This window comes from Agrilus planipennis, unplaced genomic scaffold (assembly GCF_000699045.2).
Source record: "Agrilus planipennis isolate EAB-ADULT unplaced genomic scaffold, Apla_2.0 scaffold122, whole genome shotgun sequence".
In the NCBI taxonomy this organism is placed as follows: Eukaryota; Metazoa; Arthropoda; class Insecta; order Coleoptera; family Buprestidae; genus Agrilus; species Agrilus planipennis.
The window spans coordinates 433,707-455,517 of record NW_020438884.1 but is presented as its reverse complement, the minus strand read 5'-3'; the positions used below and the strand labels follow the sequence as shown (position 1 = coordinate 455,517).

The window sequence follows — 21,811 nt, the reverse complement described above, 5'->3', positions numbered from 1 at the left end:
AAATGGCTTGGCGGTAAGAGATTTGCGGACAATGAAGAAGTAATCGAAGCTGTAAATGGTTATTTTGAGGAGCTTGACGAATCAGTCTATAGAGATGGCATTAATAGACTGGAACACCGCTATGAGAAATGTATCAGCCTTGGAGGAGATTATGTTGAGAAATAAAAAAAAAAATTTTTAAAAACCTTGTTTTTCTTGGTCAGGCCGGAAACTTATCAATCCACCCTCGTAGGTTATAATCGTGGGTTCGTTGTTACGTCCTAAGTTTTTCTTTTTTTTGTACTTCAAATATTTTTAATTTAAATTCATATTTGCAATTTTAAATAGTGTCTAAGTTAGTAACAACAGGACCAGTTTACATTTTACCTGGGTATTCACAGAACCCTTATAAACTGGAAAGAAATGTTGTATGGCGATTGTGCTCACATTTAATGATAGGGCTTTCCATATTCTGTGTTATATTCAGTTTCTAGTTATTCACCCCCGCTAAAATAATATTCACCAATTTACCTGTTTGTAGATATAGTTGCATAGTACATTAAGATTCAGACATTCAGATTTCATCTCTCAAACAAGTAAGTTTTGTTCCAGTAACCACCCAAAAATAGTTTTCTTTGTTGGACGAATTTGATAGTTATAATTTAGACGTTGAAGTTTAGTTTTTAGTGATTAGAATAGAAGTTCAATTAAATGTTTAAAATAAAACAGTGAATTTTTATTCTTCATCGAAATCACGATCCAATTTAACTAGTTGCATAATATTAATTTGGCGTGCAACGTACAACGTTTGTACAGAATCAAAAGAAAGTGATTATATAAATCATGTTTAGATATGGCAAACTGATAGTGAACCCCTGACAGCAATGTGCTATTTAATCTTCTTATTATAAAATAAGTACAGATACTATAACTGTCGTTGCTAAGAAAACCATTATTATCTAGGATTTTGCATTCACCTTGAAAATTATTGAGAGAATGTGTTGCGTTATCGATATACATAAGTCTGGAAGAACCAACCGAATAGGAAATAGGTGAGGTTTTCCCGAAACTCACATTTCTAACTACATATTTGCGAATAGTAATATTAATCTAGGTCTTCCTGTTCGCGCTTCTAATGTATTTTTAACAAAGCTCTTCATATCCCAGATGGTTCTTATTATTCCATAATGTAATTTAAATTCCAACTTTTTCCAATGTCTTCCATGTGAGCTGGAACCTTTTCCATTCATCCACTTCCCATGGCATTTTCAACATTTTCCTATAACATTACTCAAACGTCTATCAATTTGTTTTTCCCTATTGATTTCCATATCGACTCCTCTGTTCTACATTTCCTAATACCTCCCCATATTTTAATGTTCACTATCCATTTTCATCATTCAACTATATTATGAAATGTCAAACCACTATCTCTTCTTTTCCTTATTAATTTCCATAATGCTCCTCCTTTTTCCAATACTTCCTCATTTCTATCCACGGTATCTTCAGCATTCTCCTATACAACACCACGTTTCAAACACCTTTCATTGCTTTTCCCTATTGACTTCCATATTGACGCCCTTTGTTCTTGTAGTTTTCCGAATACCTTCCCATGTTCTAATGTTTACTAACCATTTTCATCATTCACCTACAATACCACACCTCAAACACCTATCTCTCCATTTCCTTATCGATTTCCATAATGCTCTCTGTTCTCCTCCCTTTTCCACTACCTCTTAATTTCTATATCCACGATATTTTCTGCATTCTTCTGTAGAACCATGTCTTAATCGCTTGTATTTATTGATTTCCATAACTGTATGTTCTGCCACTTCTTCTAATACCACTTCACTTCTAATCTTTATCCAGTTTCTTATTTACTTATACCGCTACCTCTCAAATCTATAACTGTACGTCTCTATCGATTTTTCTGACCTAGATATCAGAGAAAAAAATTATAGGATTTACTACTTTTTGCCATTAAGCAGCACTCTTCTGTTTTCTTTGTTTGGTAGAGAATTTTAAGCCTCAGTCTTCTGATCTCCTACCTAATACATACTCATTAGAGTGAATACTGACTGAGCTAATTTGGGAAAATACACACAGAACACTGAACTTTAACTGATTACAGAAACGGAGGAATTATGCATTAGATGAGTTGTCAAATTTCTTGGATACAAACGCTCTGGAGAAACAGAAAGCAGGCGGTTATCTTTTGAAGGATAATGAAGGCGAAAATGAAGCGTGTTAGGGGTAACGATAACAAACTTACCTTCGTTCAATTAACACTAAAATAAATATGAGAGCTGAAAGGCGCCCTCTCCTATTCCATTGACATAGCACACTGATTTGTTTGACGTTTAGAAGGTAACAGGATGGGTAAAGTTTTACGGTAGCTTTTCAAATCTTGCAGTCAATTTTTTTTTCAAAATATCTACCTGTTAGAAAATACTATAACATCTTTTAACGCGCAAACATGTTACATATATCTTGTTCTTAATTATCACAGCGAACTAGTGAATTATAACAAATGATCGCGATCGAGATTTGGATCTCATCAGCGCGTCTGGCAGTTTCGACAGAATACAGACCACTTCGAATTATTTTATTCGATTATGGTAACGTGCCTATCACGTTCAGGTAAGCTACGCCAGGATTCGTTTCAGCAATTAGATATCCATATATTTAAATGGACCTTGTTGGAACATACGAAATCCTAAAATGTAAAATCGTACTACAGATGGCGTTTACCGCGTCATTTGTGGTATTTTCTAAAACGCGCTGTTAAGACAGCAGGTAGGCGCTGATGAGATCCAAAAAGATCGAAGTCGCGATCCGCGTCTGGTAGTTTCGACAGAATACAGACCACTTCAAATTATTTTATTCTACAAATGTTTCTTTGAAATCCTGCATGAACTATTGTGGTTTTATCCACGGGAGCATTTCACACAAGAACTAAGATGTGGATTAATATATATCCGGTCTATAAGATACATGAATCCACAATTCGTATTTTAGTTAGTGTATTCAATTTTAAAAAAAGGTAAACAGAATTTTCATTATTTTTAACAAAGTGCCTACATAGGAAGTTTTTATATAATATAACCAATGTCAATCTATATTTTTAGTGTAATATATTTATATAAGTAAAGCCAGAATACCAGAAACAGAATGCTAAAAAATTTTCACTAACCATACAAATTTTATGCGTCGCCATCTATCGTAGCATTTACGCTCCATTAGGCAAGAGTCGGGGGAAGACCTGACGATAACGACATGCATTAGTGATGATGGTTGCAGTTCACAAAACCGCCGACGTCGAAACGAGAGACAGACAGTGGTCCAAGGTGGGGTTAGTTTGAAAGGGCACTGCCACTATTTTCCTGAACGCTATGACGCGGCTTATTTTACCTGCATTATTAAATTAAGGCTTATCTAAGTGTGCGGGCAATTTAACACAATTATACATGCAAGTCACTTTCGCGTAATGAAACTGAGTGCTGCCATAGCGCGGACGAAACGTATCGCAGTGATCTGATACATGATGATGATGCATGTATGGGAGAGTGAGGACGCACAAGGAAGTAGATAAGGCTCGGTTGTAAGATAAAAACAAGTGAACACTGTCACATTACCAATGCGATTGTTGATAAGGACAGCAGAGTTATACCCTCGAGTTCGAAAACTTTTCTTAAATTATTGAGGAATAAACTAATCAAGTGAATTACAATTGCAGAGCAAACTTTACCGTCATTGATTCCTCTTCCAGTTTAGCGTTATCTGCTCGATATTATCCTTAACTGTGATCATTAAACTTGCTAGATGTCTGAATGAGCAATTCAGTTCACTTCCGAAATCATTACCAGTTTCTTATTTGATGTAAACCAGGTGCCATCTTTGTATTTATTCAGATTTGACTACATGGAACACTGAAAGTGAGTGATGATTCTGATAATTTAAGTAATTAAAGAAGAATAAGAAGTATGAAGTTGGGCATAAAATCATATTCTTGTTTTAACTTTTATAAATAATTATGTGTTAACCCGAATAGAATTTAAGGGGCATGCGGGCCTCATGTGGCTAATGAAAAGCATGCCCATATAGGGATTATCCATTAGATTCCTCATGAAAATCCCACCACTACAGGTGGTGATACTAAAATGAGGATTGCCTTATGGGTTTTTCATATGACTTAAGGGGTAAAACTAACAATTAAATCTACCTTGTGGGGGCTCGATGAGGCAAATCCGTTTGAAAATACGCTCGGTAAAATGAAAAAACTTATAATAATAATTTCCTTGTCCAATTATGTTGTCGTTTCAATGAAATCTTTTACATTTGCAACGAACCAACAAGTGTACTTCCTGATATTTTTATTATAAAACAACTGAAATCACACGCAACAAGTCGAATAACATTAAAACGATTGCAATTTAAAGTATTATTGACTACAAAAGGGCTCAAAAACACAACCTTACTTAAGAGCAAACTAATTTTACAAATAAGTGATGTATGTATATATTCCTCAAAATGGAGACATCAATTGTATTGCAGTTTGTGGAAAACTACTACGAAAAAGAAAATCCCTTTATACGTATCCTTGCAATGCTAAATATTTAGAATTGTACCTATAGTTTCTGCAAACAATGAAAATATTACTACTTGTAAAATCATAGATGTTGATGAACAAAATGGTTTATCTTAATGTTAGTGACGAAAGTAAAGAAATAATATGTATTATAACGTTGCTACATATGTAAAATTGAAGTTTCTCATTAGTAAAATATATTTCTCATTTAATTTTGTATTTATCTCATTAATAATAAAGTTCATTTTTCCAAAAATTTTTAATGGGGTAGCAGTAATTTTTCCCCGTGGCTACCCACTTCTAGAGACGCTACCTGCACCCCCTCAAAATTCTAGTCGGGGCCACATGCGGCATTCCTGATGATGCAATAATGCGGCAGAACGTTATATGCCCCTTCCTTGCCCCCAGAGGCAACTTCATGGAGCTCACACAAGGGTAGTGAGCTACCCACTTAGGGATCCTACCTACAGCCCCCTCAAAATTCTAGTCGGGAAATGATGTGTACCAGTGTGTAATCAGTAAAATTGTAATACATGAATTACTTAAAAGTATTATCTTCTACAACATTGTAGTGAGAAATAAAATGCATCAGTTGATAAGAAATTATATTACATAAACACGATTTTATTATCCGTTTCATAATAAGCAACAACGCTTTATATTTTTTTATTGCGTATCTTTAAAACCATGTAGGTTACATGAAGAACAATGTTATCGCATAAAACAAAACTTAACACGACTTTAATGAGAATGAAACAAGTGACCAATTTTTGCAAACGAGCGATAAATATGTAACATCCTTAACAAAGCGGTTCCCTTGAACGTTTCCTTATCGAATGAGGATACAATTTGTATTATTTTGCATAGTCGATAACAAGGTCAATCAACAATGTCATGTATGTGCAAGTTTGAATTCTATAAATAATGTAATTCATACATGTTTCAACTTTATTGTTATCATACATTTTATTCAGTGTCGTTTGGAATTTGCTGAATTAACTGAATGAATTTTATTTCAGTCTTATAACAAATTAAAGCAAAAATAGAATTGGAAAAATATTAGATATAAGCTTATTAAATTAGTTAAATAAACTTTATCTGTTAAATGCTACCGTTTGCATTAAAGTCTTAATAATGGTTCTTTTTTACATTATATAACCTTAACCTAACTTTATTTTATTATGTATATATCATATTATTTGTAATTACCTATAAGAGAGTGTTTAGACTACCTAACATAACTAAAACTTAAACTAATTGGAAGCAAGTATGACCAAAGAACAAAAAACTTAAAAAAACAGAATGTATGTGTGTGTTGTGTTGTGTTGTACGTTCGCTCTTCTTCTCTCTCTTTTCTATGCCAATATCGTGCTCTTCGATTTTTCTCTCTTTTTTCCTTCCTTTTCCTAATCGATATTCCACATTCTTATCTGCTGTATCCAACTTTCTTACCCTTTTTCCGCGTCCTCGCCTTTTTCTAGAACATGTTGTAGTGTTTTCTCCTCTTTCTTACACACTCTGCATAGTCTTTCCTCTCCTGACAGCCAGTACTTTAAGTTTTCATTTCTGATTCTAACCTGAATCTTGCATTCTTGCATACATCTGCAGTTTCGTTTCTGTTTCCCTCTTTCAAGTATTCCGGTTTATCCATTGGCTTCATTTCTTTGTATTTTGTTGTTTTTCAATATTTTCTGCTTCTGTCCATATGTCTCTATAAGTTGATTGTAGTAGTCAGGTGTCCGTTTCTTTTTTAGAAGGTAGTTCCTCCTCTCTGTCTTCCATTATTCTGCTATTGGCCGTTTTCCCTTTTTACCTTTTTTTCTGTATTTAAGTGTATCTTGACTTTTACCTTTAATTATTCTTTAAGTAGATTACTGTCCTCTTTCCTAATTTTTTTTCTCATATTTTATCGCCCTTTTTCTTGACTTATTGAACAAGTATATATTTACTCGCTTAGTTTGAATATTTTTTTTGAACGGAAAGTTTTCTTACCTTGTTAATTTAATTATTTATACTGTTAAATTGGTCTTTTATATTCTTTACTGCACTCTTAATTGTCTTAATATTATTACTGTAGATGCAATTATCGACGAATGTCGTTTTCATTTAAGTAATATGACATTACACTTTTTAATGCGATGACGTAGATACAACAACCTATCTAATAAATTTTGCATAAGCATATACCTAACTACCTCTAGCATGTATAGGTATATAATGTTGAGCATAAACATACATGAAAACATGTGCATGTATAAGAAATATCAGTGGCTCATTAAAAATAATCGTTTTGAAATTACAATTTTCAATTTTTGCGTAGATTTGTAAAAATTTGTCAATAAAACTAAAAATAGCCCTACTTATATTTAAGACAAAAATAAATTAATTTGCTTGTGATTATGTATAAGGATCAGACATATCTCTCCTTAGAGTTCGTTGAGCACAACCTATAGCAATTCCAATTTCAGGAACACAAAATTACTCAAAAACTTCTGTTAGCAGAATTATTTTGATTTTTACCTTTCTACATCTTATAATAAACATTTTTCGTCACTGCTTACAGTTTGTCTCGTTGGAAAACAAGGCACATGGTTAACAACCGTATCAACATTTTTGTATTGTGCAAAAGTAATGCAATAAAATCGACTTCTAGCACATGTGAAGGGTCATGAAATTTTGAACTAGCTATACCTAAGGCTCTTCTTTTTTTTACTAGATTGTATTAGTTTTATTACGTTAGTAATTATTGTAGGTACCTGTTATCTCGCTTCTAGTATCATACGTAGATAAATTAAATATCGATACTTCAAATTCAATATTAAACATTTCACTGGCATTTTTTACATTAAGGATGTTTGGGAGGTACAGTCGGAGATAAAAGTACATAAAATTAGAAATTCGTGATTAATTAGGTTTTGCAGCATATCATGAGGTAAATAAATACTATCTATACTAAAAGAAAACTATACGGTTTGAGAGAAAATTTGGAATTTGACCAAAAATTTTGAATAAAATTAGAAATAACCAATAATATGGAAAATTTTAACTTACTTTTGACAGTGAATATGCCGTGATTTCAACTTCGAAACAAAAAAATATTTAGTTTCAATCTCTATTAATAATGAGCGTAAAACTTTTTAATATGTTTAAATAATAATTAAAACTTTAAAATTGCATTTATTTCAGACAATTATAAATATTATCATTATATTATCAAGTAAAAACGAGATTTTCAGCTAATTTTTCATTTTTTCCTCAATAACCATTTAGTGAATTTGAATAACCTTACGCTAAAGTGATTCTCCAGAGTTCAAGTTACTTATTATAAAAGTTTAAAAGTTCTGGTAGCTTTTTTTCTGTTAATAAAAATAAATTTAATCTGTTCGGTTAACGAACCTCCATAAAACGACGTGTAAAATTACAATTCTTTAAAATTTCAATAACTTTTTAACGGTTTAGTGAATCGATTTGCAATTTTTACAGGAGTTTTAGAATTGAATGCGGAACGTTCTTCCAAATTTTTATTTGTCTCGTAGCATTTTGACATACCTCCCAAACATCTTTAAAATATTCCATATTGCTTTGCGAATTCCTATACAACAACCGATAACGCCCTGTAATGTTCTTGCTTGAATAACACGCTTTTTTGTTCATTTCTGATTAGAAATTATCAGTACCATATTCACGTCAACGTTAAATGAGTGCTTTGTTCTAATACTTTTGTTCCGAACTGTACAGTATGCAGCTGTATCGACAGCGATCTAAATCCGTTTGTTCATATCTAATTGCCTGGTAATCATCACGTACTACAAGCACGATGGCGCCTACAATAGTAACCATTGTTCGACTGCTTTATTCATGTCGTATCGTACAATGAATTTATTGATATGGCCATTACGTGAATGTCACCAAGTAAATAGGCGAATACTGTTAGAATAATGCTAGTGTGTATTTGATGCCGACACGCCTCTGAAGCTACAACAAACATGACCATTGGTTGATGTTTGAACAAAAGAACTAATTCAATATCCAGATTGTTTTTATGGCCCTGCAGCAATACTTTTTATAGATAAAATAGTTGTACAACGGCCAACGACAAACGTTATTATGTGTTGGTATAACATAGTTAATATATACGTATAATATCCGATTATTTAAGGTGATTGAGTATGACGAAGAAATAAGAAAAGAAAAAGATATCGTCATTTTAAAAGAACAAAAGAAGATAATAGATAGAAAAGATGGGGAAGAATAAAATGGGGAAAGGAAAGAAGATTGATATGCAGAAATAAGAAAAGATATATCAAAAGGAATCAAGAATAAATGAAGAAATAGGCGAAAGCAACAGAAGAGTTGAAAAAGAAGAAAATAGTGCAGGTGGAAGAAGAAAAGAAATAAGGGAATAAAGAATAAGCACAACGAGATATGCAAAAATTACTTAAGATGGAGACATACGGAACTTCCAGAATATGTTCAAAAGTGAAGAACATGAGAACAAGCAAGTTGGTATTGGTTAGAAATTAGCAAAAAACTAAGCAGTGTATGTTAAGAGAAGGAAGAATCGGTGGAACAGTTTTTGGTATCTTATATATCAAGTATCAAGTAGGAACGGTACCTACCGTGAAGTGAGATTGGGTTGGATGAAGAGGGTATTAAAGATAGAGATGAGAGGACAACAGGTAGGCAAAACATAAGTCAATGCTCAACTAATAAAAATCCTTAGTCGTATACTTAGCAGAGCCTAAGATTTTGGTTTCTAGATCGGATAATAATCCGGTTCTTGAATCCCAGCGAATCTTGAACCAGCGTGGCCCGATTATACAGGGTGTAACTGAAATAAACCAAGCTTGTAGGAGTAGGTGATGAGGCACTATAAAATAAGTGAATTTTTACCGTTTTCGAGAAAAACACAACCTTGGTAAATACGACAACGCAACGTCGTATTCAATCAGTTGCTAATTATCATTGGTACTAGGTCAGTGTATCACTGCAAAACAGTTGTTGTTATTACTATGAATGACGGTATATTTAGTCTTAAGGGCAGTGGCTGATTTGTTATTGTTATGGAATCGGAAATTGTCGATATAAGAAGTCATTCAGAAAGGAAGAGAGGATAATAAAAACCGAGAATCATACTTATTCGAGTTACCGAATTGGGGACGTTTTAATATTTTTATTTCTTGATTTCATAGAAAACAACCCCCAAAGTAGTATACATATTTTTATAGGAACAATAGTTGCATCCTTATCATTTGCTGTGAGTATATATAAGCATTTAATATCAAACTGATTTTCGACTATGAGTGCTTCAGACACCAATTTTTCCCTTAGGGTGATGTTAACATCCTTAGTAGTCCGGATCTACCTCCGCAGGGCAGATGCTTTAATTTACTCTGTTCTTTATATAGGAAAAGAAAGGCGAGGTTTTTACGATTTTTTGCGAAATTTTTCCAATTTTTCTCTTCATAAGAATCTTTCTCGGACTTCAAGGAATATTTAAAAGAATATATCGAAATTGATCCAGCCGTTCTCGAGTTCTGCGCTCAGCAACACATTTACCGATTCATTTTTATTTCTATAGATTAAGGTATCAAGCATACAAATGGGTTAACTATATGGGGGTAGTTCCAGCATTATTATAATGCTAAGGTCACCATGACGTAACACCTACCGTGGCACACTTCTCTTCATTAGTGACTACGTGTTTCAAACTAAGGATTAAATTGAAACAAAAGCTTCCATTAAATATGACTGGTGTACACACTTTGAGTATGTAAGTTTGTATTTATATGAGTAGGTGTGTCCAGATACCTGTGGATACGTGCTGCGTGGGCGTTTTTAGGGGGTCGGAGTATGACGTCAATCTGTGTTAATAATTTAGGTTTATTAATCGTAAGTGACAGGAATATTGAAGAGCGATGTGTGATGGTAGTAGTAGCACTTACATAAGCGAGTGGTAGCAATTATTTCGTACATTGCGATTTCTAATTATTTTCCTTGCGATGATATTAACATGTGAATAATAATTATCTGTACAGGTGTATTTGTATGGAGTGTATGTATGTGTGTGTGTGGTGTGCTTGTCTTGTTGCCGAACTTGTTACTTTTTAATAAATATATCTACGTAAATGGAAAAATTTCAATTAGTGATGGAGATTTCGAGTGTCTCATAGGATTGCCATCCACATCAGTGAGACGAGCGGCTGGTCCTCCTGATTCAACCCACTCTCTATCACTGTGTATGTGTTATTAAAAGAATTGAAGGACGTGTAGCGCATGTGAGTGTAATGTATGTGTGTAAAATCGTTTCAAATACGGGTAGTTAGTTATTTTCGAGAGGTGCACGTGATTTTGCATCAGATTATAGTAAGATATGCATATATATTTTAATAAATCATCCACGGATTCCATTTTAGAATAGGTGCACGAGTGTTTGCTGGCAGGTCCTTCGTTTTTTTCTGGCCTGTATGGTGCGCGTAAGTACCTATAGACACATGTGCATATTACATGTAGATACAAGTAATTCTTAATAAACTAAAGAGATAATTATTTTTGTGAAAGAGAAGTTGATGAACAAGTAATTAACTCATTTGGTGGACTTATGTAGATCGAATATCGAAATGAAATAGAAGATGAAAAGTACAAAGTGACAGTCCTTATTTGAAACACAGTGGAACCTTGATAACTTAAACTTCGATAACGTAATAACCTCTATATCTAAATTCATAAAATTTTGTGTTCCCTTCCCCTCGGAGTCCAAAACCTCTATAACTTAAACAAATAATTTGGGCGTCGCACCTCAGTAAGCAGCGAAAAGTGGATTGAATCGGGAGAAAGTCTATGTAAAAGACAAAAAATTGCTTAATTTCTTAATTTAGGAAAATGTATGTTTACATGGTTTAGACAGTGTAGAAATATGTAAAAACATCAGTGTTAGTGGACCTATACTTAAGGAAAAAGCTGAAGAGTTTGCTAAGTCACTGAAAATCCATAATTTTAAAGATCAAACTTAAACCCTTAGTAAGTAAAAACCTCAATAACTCAAATTATTTTACGTTTCCTTTGGTCTTTATCTTATCGAGGTTTTACTGTATTAAGTAAAATTTTTCTGAAAAATGCAGCTCATCATTACCATCATCATAAGGTCGTCAGTCCTAAGACTGGTTGGACACGCAATTGCATTATTTCTTATCCTTCGCATTTCCCTAAAGCTAGAACAACTCATATCCTTAACTATTTGCGAACAGTAATCTAATCTAGATCTACCTCTACTCCTCTTAATTCTTATTTCTGCCTCTAATATGTCTCTGACTAGATCTTCATGCCTGAGAAGGTGTCCTACCGATCTATCTCGCCTGTTGACTTCCATTGAGTCCTCTGTTCTCTTGCTCTTTCTAATACCTTTTCTTTTTAACCTTCTCTATCCACGGTATCCTCATCATTCGCCCTAACACCACATATCGAACGCTTCCAATCTATTCTTTTCCGCCACGCCCAGTGTCTATGTTTCGCTCCCGTACAGCACCGTGTTCCAAACATGCACCTTCAATAATCGGAAATGTCGAGATTGCATTTTTTTCAAATTTAAACGGAACCGCCCTATAGATATAACTTTTCTAATAACAAAAAGGAATTATTAAAATCGGTTCAGAACTTGCGAAAAAATGGTTTAACATTCCTACTCACAAAAAAAATATAGTCGAATTGGGAATCTCCTTTTTTCTTGAAGTTGGTTGTTACAAGGATTGGAAAGAGTGACTCTAAAAGTAAATTTGATCAGTTGTACATCTTTACTTGTAAATATTTGTATAATATAATGAAAACGTCGTAATTCATAAATTTTTGCGCAATGTAATTTATTTGGTCTTCAGATGCATGCCTTACAAACGCATACATACATAACAGTAATTGCTATTGAACATCTTACAAAGTTCTGGTGAGTATATAAAGCAAAAGCTACCGTGCAGCTAATAAAAGTAACAATTTGTGGAAACTTTAAGGCACTTAATACTGTTTTATTTTCGTTCGGAGTCGTTAATTTACTGAAAAGTGAAGTGAACCGAGAGTTCACTTTGAGACTATTGTATCATCCATCTTAACGATACGCTGTTTGTTTGCCGGGAAGTAAATTCAATTACAACAATGCATAAACAGAATACGCACATCTGTTGGAATTGCTGTAGTTAAAAATGGACGTTTAGAACACATGATCTCATCTTCCAAAGATCTAAAGTTCTCTTAAAGGCAGGTACATATGTGCACCGTTTACAATGTTGATTCAAAGATACAAGCAGTCGTCGTTTGGGGATAGGTAACCTGTGATATAAAATGAGATACCTTCATTTACATACTTTTATCACTACTATGTAAACATTCTTATTTTGAACTGCCATGAGTCAAAAACTCGAGATTATTGTGGTCATTGAGAGTGTATTAATCAGAATGATTCAAAGAATAGTTTTAGTACAATCGACCGAAATCCATTTTGTTATTAAAACTTTCAAAACTATTTGTGTAGCTTTAAGTGAGTTATCTCTCAATATAAAACATGTGGAGTTAGAATGATAATGATATTATCTGACATTGTGATCTGAGATTGTACTACCTATTAACAATAATGTACTGCTGAAGTTCGAAACAAACATTAAAAAGTTTGACGGTAAAGCAGAAATTTTCCTTAATAACTCGAATTTTTTTTACTTCTAAACATAAGGTTGCGATATTTTGAATTTTGTAGCGTTATTTAACATAACCTCAAATTAATGAAAAAAAGCTATTGCTGGTGTCGTCGGGAATCGAACCCGAAGCCTTGATTTTACGCAACACCACTTTAATGCTAAGCTATAAGGATTTTCATTGAATTTTGTAGGGTTAGTTCAACGTATCAATAAATTAATTTTTTAATTAATTGCACCCGCTAGAGATAACCTCAAATTAATGAGGAAAAACTATTGCTGATATCGTCGGGAATAGAACCCGACCCCTGCTTTTACGCACCAGTAGGTTATTTATAGTAGGTAAAATTAATTCAAAAATTAATTCACTAATACATATACATAGTTATTTGCGTTTAGGTGGTTTGAGTCAGGGATGTTTGACTACTTTTTTGGCAGTTCTGCTGTAGGTACCTTTACACCAGCTGCCGCTGCTGGGAGACATTCTGGCTATTTTGAAAGAAGTCCAGAACGAGCCGTTTCGTTTTCTTTTCTTTTCCGAATTATTTTTACTCGTCATCCGCAAGAACCTGCACCCACTAAAAATGCGAATTGGTTTTACTCTCACTTACTTGTGCGTGTTGGCAGTAGGCGTTGAAAATTGCCATTATTTCTTTTATTACTAATTTTCTGGATGAACTTGTTTTACGAGCTGCGATATATTAAGGATTTGGTTTTATTGCCGGTCCCGACGGCCGTTTAACTTTTTGCTGGAAATAACTCTTTTCAGCGGCACTTGCATATCTTACACAAACGAAATGAATAGACCCCATGAAAGAATGATCGAGATCGTGATCAAGATTAACAATTGCCGAAAATATTGCTCATCTGTTTTTTGTTCGCTAAAATAGTAATGTTGACACTAGGTTTAAGCCATTATTAAATTTTACAATCTACTTTTCGATTAATTGGAATAATCAGTTATTTAGATTAATCTGAATACTTCGTTATTTCGATTAATCGGAATAGTCAATTAATCAATTAATCAAATTGATTATTAGGAAAATTAATTATTCATTATAAAAAATAAATTAATAAACATTTTCATGAAAGTTTGCGTTCAAATTCATATCCAGAAAATGGATTATCTTGAAGCTATTACATATTCCTATAATTTGATCAATTTTTTTAATCGATAACTTTGATTAGTCAATTACTTTTCCGTTTAATGGAAAAAGCTCGAATTATGATAAGCCAAAAATCTGGCAAATGAAAACTATTAAACATAAAGGATGCATGAATTTTGCAATTGTGATATATTAATGTGAAAATACATTTTCAATTTTCCAATGAGGGAAAATTTTTGTAACAACAGCAACAAAAAGAAATATCCCTCATTAACTTGAGGTAGTTTGTAGTGGATGGAAAATTGAAAATGAATTTTCACATTAATATTTCGTAGTAACCATTATTAGTAATTAAAAATACAATTGTGATACATTGATCCTAAGATAGATAGATGTAATGGTTTCAAATTGAAAATATTTCTTTGTTTTTCCGTCGGGAGCTAAAATCTGAGAAAACAGAAATGTTTTGTTTAAATAACCGTGAGTAAGAATAGATAATACCTTTATTTGTTTGGAAATGTGTGAGAAAAAAAGCTTGCTACGTAAAGACAAAACAGAATTGCTTTCTTTTTGAAGTGCTTATTTCTAGTGCGGTTGCTGAAAGTTATTTTTGATTTTAAAGTGGATTGGGACAGTTGCGGATAGATTTGTGACTGTAAAAATATTCGGGCATTCAAGTGGAACCGAAAGTGTACGTAAAAATCGTCTCTTCATTATTTATTTGTTCCTCTCTCCGCCTGCTGTGTGGGAAAAAAGAAACTGCTAATAATAATTCGTTATTATCATTCCATTTATAAATGATTAAGGCGAAAATAAAAAACAAAATTGGACTACAACTAGACAGTAAATAATGACGTCGGTGATAAATCAATTTTTTAGCCACAACTCAACACAAGCCACTTTCGTAAACGATTTATGCGCCCGGGTTTCGAATGAAAAAGAAATTAATTCAAAAGTGCGAGGACATTGTCAGGATGCGAAATGAGGAAATAATAAGGTGGTAAAATATGTGTTACACATGACAGAATATGAAAAATAAACAAATAAATAACAACTGGTAATTTTTAGAAATTAGACAAATATCTAGATTAGAACGTTAAAACTTTAACTTAAATGAACCAGCACGAAGGGTCTAAGTTTTTTTATGGGTACAGTTGGATGTTAGTTATTGGCGAAACAAATCGTCAACTCCTAGAAAACAACATTATACTCAAGGTTCTATACGTACATACATACTAAAGCGATTTTTATGTGTTGTAAATCTAGAGAATCATAGAAGAGAAACAATCTAATATGTCTTCTGTGTACCTATAGTTCGGACGCTCAAAATTGACTAAGTCCGCAATTAAACTGTCGCATTTACTTTCTTCCTTCAGGAATTGCAGCGGACACTAATAAAGAAAAAGGAATAACATTACACCAATTGATGTGTAACAGAAAGGTATGCAGACAAATAGAATTTGAGCATGTTGTCAGCATGGGACATTAATGAAAGTTCAACTTTCTCAGGAATTTAGGAAACCAAAGACGTTTGTTGAAAGATATAATTCTAACCAGACAGTTATAGAGCCGACTATGATCTTTTGGGTACCCAACTTAAAATTCTTAATGAAGTTTTGCTTTTTTAACAATTTTAATTTTCTTATTACTTTCGTCTGTATGTAAAAACCCAAAATGTATTAGAAGCCTTACATTTTCATATACACTGTAAACTCTATATAACGGCACTTAAGGGACCGAACATTTTTCGGCGTTATAAAGAGTGGTCGTTAAATGGAGAGAAATAAAAGATATTATTTTACTATTCTATAATAATATGCATTAACCAATATAGTACACATTTTGCACACGAACATTATTATTCATACATTGCGTATAGCCTATTATCTTCGTCTGATGTTTTTTGCTACTCCAATATTTTAATTGTATTTTGTCATTGTCATATCTTGAGATACTGCTGGATCAACTTGATTATATAAAAAGTATTTTTTTAATAGTTTCGCTGCATCAAGTGCTTGTTTGATGCTTGGTGGAGCGACAGGATCGTCTTCTTCAACAACGTACACAGCTGCAGTTCTTTTCTATTTCGGCAACTTAGAAAGTACTGCTAAATCATTTATAATGCCGCATTGTTGTCGTTAAATAGAGTGAGCGTGACGCTATATAAAGTGTAATATTGTATAGAAAACAATGTAAACCAACCAAAGTCAAGCAAGTTCGACGTTTTAAGGAGTTTGTCTTTAAATCGAGTAACGTTATAAAGAGTTTACACTGTAATTTATTTTACCAGAAACTTACATCAGCAGGTACTGTAAGTAACAATATTATTTCTTATTTCCCAAAGTTTTAACTAAACATATATTAGCTTTTATGTTGCGGATTATTTTTAAATATTAGTATACTATTTGAAAAAATTGGTCCTTGTTCATTTCAACGAAAACTTGAAATAAAATAAATACCTATTTAGGGTTCGTTCAATGATCATTAAATAAGAAGAATGTTACTGCAATAGTCACAAGGGTGAACCCATTGTAAACGTACACATCGACATGAACGCGAAGGTATCACATACATACATACATACACACATGGTCGTTGTTAAATTCGAAGGTGCGTTCTGTCATAACACAAGCATTTGTTCTCGATGCCGTTGTTGCTGTAACAGTTAAAAAATGAAGAATGTGAACCGGATGCGTTTAATCTTAGGAAGCCATTCTGTATCACGTGCAAGGGGTGGCACTTTTTTACTGCTTGCGTACGTCTTTGTTGATCCGATCATTTCAAACCCTTTCATCCAGACACCAAAACGGATATGATATCCGAAACAAAACACGTGGAATAATGGTTGAAACTTGTAAGGACTGCGATCGGAGGAGGTCTCATATATGCTCTTTTCTCAAGGTGGAAGAAAAAATTATTTTCGTCGTTTATTTTAATGCGCCTTTTACAGACTTTAATAACTCCTTATAGTCACTTAACCACTGATTTGGAGATTGTAGATTTATCGCAAAAAATATATACCTAATTAACAGGTTTTCTTGGAATTTCCCAACGAAAAATTTTGAACTTTTTTAAGATAAAACAAGCTGTAAGGTTCTTTTTTATGTTTCATTGACTGATTTTATTTTTAGGCAACATTTGAAAGTCTATACTTATAGAGTAAAAGAAACGTTACTGTGAAGGTGTTGATTTATTAACAATCAATACATTTTATAAACTTTTAACAAATCTCGGTAATTACTAATTATCTCTTTTTGTTTCAGGTAGGTACAAGTACACTATCTAGTCCATAATAATTGACGTCGATATCTCGCTTCTGTTTTGAATCGAAACAACCTGATGAGCGCTATATTTTATATCTACAGGTAAGGCAAAACATTTACCTGAAATATCACCTACTTCTCTGAAAACTGGCTTAAACTAACTAACTTCTCAAAATCTATTGAACAAAGTATATTTGTAGGAATTTACCTATATTAAGATAAAGCCGCCCTTTGATATAGTAGAATATGCCCACATTCGATTTTCAATTCGCCACTAGTGTATACGTAAATATGTTAAAAATCATTATAGAGAGGATGTTTTGTCTGCCAAAGGGTGTAAGTAACCGAGTGGCGAACGCGTTTGAACAAATCAGGGTGAATTAGGACGGCGATGAATGACAGGTCGCAGCTTTGGTGAACCACCCATAAAACACGTAGATGTAAATGGTTTTTTAGAAGACGCTTTACTAAAAAAAATATAAATAGTGCAACGACTTCGAAAAATTCACACGACCTACAGGCTGCGTCTCTTTCACGTTACCGTTTTCGTCTGCACCACTTTTATTTTTAAGGGTGCACCACACTCGGTAATTGATTGAAATAAATACGAAATTTCACGGCGGAATACAACTCAAAATAGGTGACAAATTCGATTTAACTGTCGGGTTGTAGCTTCATTGTATTTTTTTGCTACCGAAGGTTTGATTTGATGCACCCAAATCTTTCAGGTTCGAAATCTCTAATGAGATGGCAACATTCTTTCATTGGTTCATTTGTCACTATTTTTTATTATGCCTTGAATACTTTCAAATACAAAGTTGAAACTTCTCTCTTCCCTTGTAGAGCTTTATTAGGATATTAAATCGTACCGGTGACATATAATTCTTCGCTGCACTTATTGTGAAACATTAATAAATCAAACTTGATGTCAAAATGATTCACTGTGCTTCAGATATGTTTCGAGCATAACGAAGATACTAAAATTACAAAATAAAAAATTCCTAAACGATATATTAATTATTAGATATACCACCCACCCGAGATAAAATGTTCAGTCTCTCAGAGTTTCTAAAAGCGAGACTCGAGTCTCCATCTCTCATCGAGTCTCTCTGGTGTCGCTGAGAGAGACTGTCAAAAAAACTGTTTAGCGTCTCTGAACGAGACTCGAGTCGCTCATAGACAGATCCTCATTTCGTATCCAGTCTCTAAACGAGAGACTTGAATCTCTAAACGGGAGAATCGAATCTCTAAACGAGAGACTCGAATCTCTAAACGAGAGAATCGAAATGTTTCATATTACATAAGTTCAACATATTTCAGAGATCCCAGTTTTTCTACGAGAGACTCTAATCTCAATTTTTCAGTTTTATTTATTCAGAGAGAGAGACTCGAGTCATAGAGAGATCCTCATTTCGTATCCAGTCTCTGAACGAGAGACTCGAATCTCTGAACGAGAGACTAGAGTCGCTCATAGAGAGATCCTCATTTCGTATCCAGTCTCTGAACGAGAGACTCGAATCTCTCAATAAGTGGTGTTTCGATAGACATGGTTAAAATTGTCTAAGTTCAACATATTTCAGAGATCCCAGTCTTTCTACGAGAGACTCGAGTCTCTCAATTTTTCAGTTTTATTCATTCAGTCTCGAATCTTATAATTTTTATCTTTCGAGTCTCTCATACAGAGACTGTGAGAGATCCATAAAAACACCTAGACAATAACTGAGAGACTGTGAGAGACGCTCTCAGAGACGCTGAAGGACTCTGAGAGACTGAAAATTTTTGTCTAGGGCATTCACCCATTGTCCAAAACCAGTAAAATAGAAAACCCAAAACATGTATCTCCAGTTAAACACGAAAAGGATTAATATTCGGCATTAAACTGTTTCACTTTCATCATGACAATTGCTCGATAATACAAATATGAAAATCAAGCAACTGATTCTATGAATATTTCCCCGATAAGAAATTCTAATGAGAAAAAATCTCGATGTTTACGCTCCGTAAACGTCGAGGGTATTCGTAATTGCAGCAATCCGCGAAACGATAACATTAATAAACACTGCAATCGTTATGGTAAAAGAACAAGACATCCGCATTTTCACGATCCATTAGTTTATTTTTACTCGATATAAATAATTTCAATGTCAATTAAGAGAGCACGAAAAATACCTGCAATTAGCAGTTAGTTGCAACAAGGTGGCTAACCTTACATAAACAGAATTGCTATAAGAACAATTAAACCTGATGCATACATGCATAAAGGAACGTAATATTATACACAATAAACCCGTTTACCATCTATGTATGTTAATTTCTTAATTAGGGTTATCCTTGCAATTCCTGCGATATTTCATAATCCCGATGGGGAGCCACTCGGAGGGAACTGGTTTACAAAAAAGTTCGTATTTTGATCCGCTTACAAGTATATATACATACGCGGCATAACAAACGTCATCCATGAATGATTCGGCCATTACCGGTAATTAAAAAATGTAATTTTATATTTAGATGTAATTTGACATTCGGTCGCGACAGAATTCCTAACATATTTTTGTGTGGTGCAATTAAGAAAAGAGGCCCGTTCTTAATTTGATACATAATTAACTGACATGTATTTGTTATAAATATGTCCTGTATATGCTACATGCATTTGTTGCAGCCGCATGCCATGTATCTTCGATTCAAAAGGCTTTTTAGGTAGGCCGTTACAATTTTATTTAACTAAAATTAATTGAAAAAATTTCAAAGTTGAGTAAAGATTATTAAAACTGTATGTTCTGAACACGACCATGTAGTATGAGTATGAAACGCGGACGGTGAGCGCTACGGAAAAGAAAAAGAATCGAAAGAAAGTGACGTTAAGGATGCGGTATTGTAGGAGGATGGTAAAAACGTTATAGATATTATAAGCATTAGAAATGAGTAAGTATTAAAACGATCGCTACGAGAACAGAGGGCGCATGGGAGTCAATAAAAAATGGTGGGTTGGTACGACACCTTTTCCCATGACATGACACATTAAGTGCTAGTTAGAAACATATTAGAAGCAAACATGAGTTAAAATTGACAGATGTAGACCTAGATTAAATTATTATTCGTAATTAATAATAATTAATAATAATTTATCAACATCATTAAAGACAGGACAACCGTACAGATAGATATCTATAAAGGGACAAAAGATTAGTAGACTTAGATTGGCAGATGATATAACAGTATTAACATTTAGCAAGATGAGTTACAGATAGCCTTAAATAAAATGTAAGTGATACTGACAAAACAGTATTGTATGAAAATAAATAAAAGTAAAACAAAAGTACTGGTATGCAAGGGAAGAAAAAGTAGGGAGATAGCGAATATGAAGAGAGGAGACAAAGAATTAGAAGAAGTGACTAATTTTCGATATCTAGGAAGTCACATAGTTCAGGATGGAAGGAGCAGTAGTGATATAAAAAGGAGGATAGCGCAGGGTCGAGTCGCTTCGGAAAAGATTGTTGAAGGTGTAGGTCTGGAGCGCGGCGGAAAAGAAAAGGTTAGAAGCGTTCGAAATGTGGTGTTATAGGCGAAAGGTGAGGATCCCGTGAATAGAGAAGAATAGAAATGAAGAGGTATTAGAGAGAGTAGGAGAACAGAGGACTCTATGGAAGTCAATAAGAAATTGGCAAGAAACGGATAACGGATAATTATAATTACCATTTGCTTTAAAAGTAAGTACCCAATTGGTATTAAACATGACTCTTTACTAATTCTTAAAGCAACAGAAAAAATGTTGATTTAAGATCGGTTGGTGTTGGTACGTGTATTTTGTGATCATTAAACGGAATATACAAGTTTTAAGTCGCCATTAATTACGATTTGGTTGGGAGATTTCCAAAAGCTCGCTTCGTTGCGTACTTGTTGAATCGACCACTTCCCTTGACTGTAAAGGGACAATGATTTGATGGCAATTGGCTAACAACTAGTACGTAATTTAGTAGCTAATAAAGCGGTGCTATATACGAAGTAACAAGCGAAAAGGCCGTAAATCATCCAGTCGATAAGAACGTCGCCATAATAATGATTTACGCGTTATTGGTAGCAGGTGTCGTGAAAGTAACAAATTGGTGCGGTCAGGTAGAAAAGTTGAATTTGTGTGACTTATATTTACAAACAACACGTCCTGAATGTCGATCAGAGTATAAATATTATATTAATTATTTT

General features: G+C 33.6%; 1 protein-coding gene across 2 annotated transcripts in view; it reads left to right on the top strand.

Annotated features, from left to right (window-relative positions):
- Positions 1-21,811, top strand: part of LOC108736364 (putative uncharacterized protein DDB_G0291608) — a 315,598-nt gene that overhangs the window by 261,536 nt on the left and 32,251 nt on the right. Inside the window, exon 6 of one of the 2 annotated variants that reach the window (XM_025981600.1) lies at positions 17,612-18,001. The exons of the other annotated variant lie outside the window; for it this stretch is intronic. Coding sequence (XP_025837385.1) covers positions 17,612-17,641 — 30 coding nt within the window. The 3' untranslated portion in view covers positions 17,642-18,001. Of the gene's footprint in view, positions 1-17,611; positions 18,002-21,811 lie in introns of those variants that run through there. 2 annotated transcript variants of the gene reach the window in all.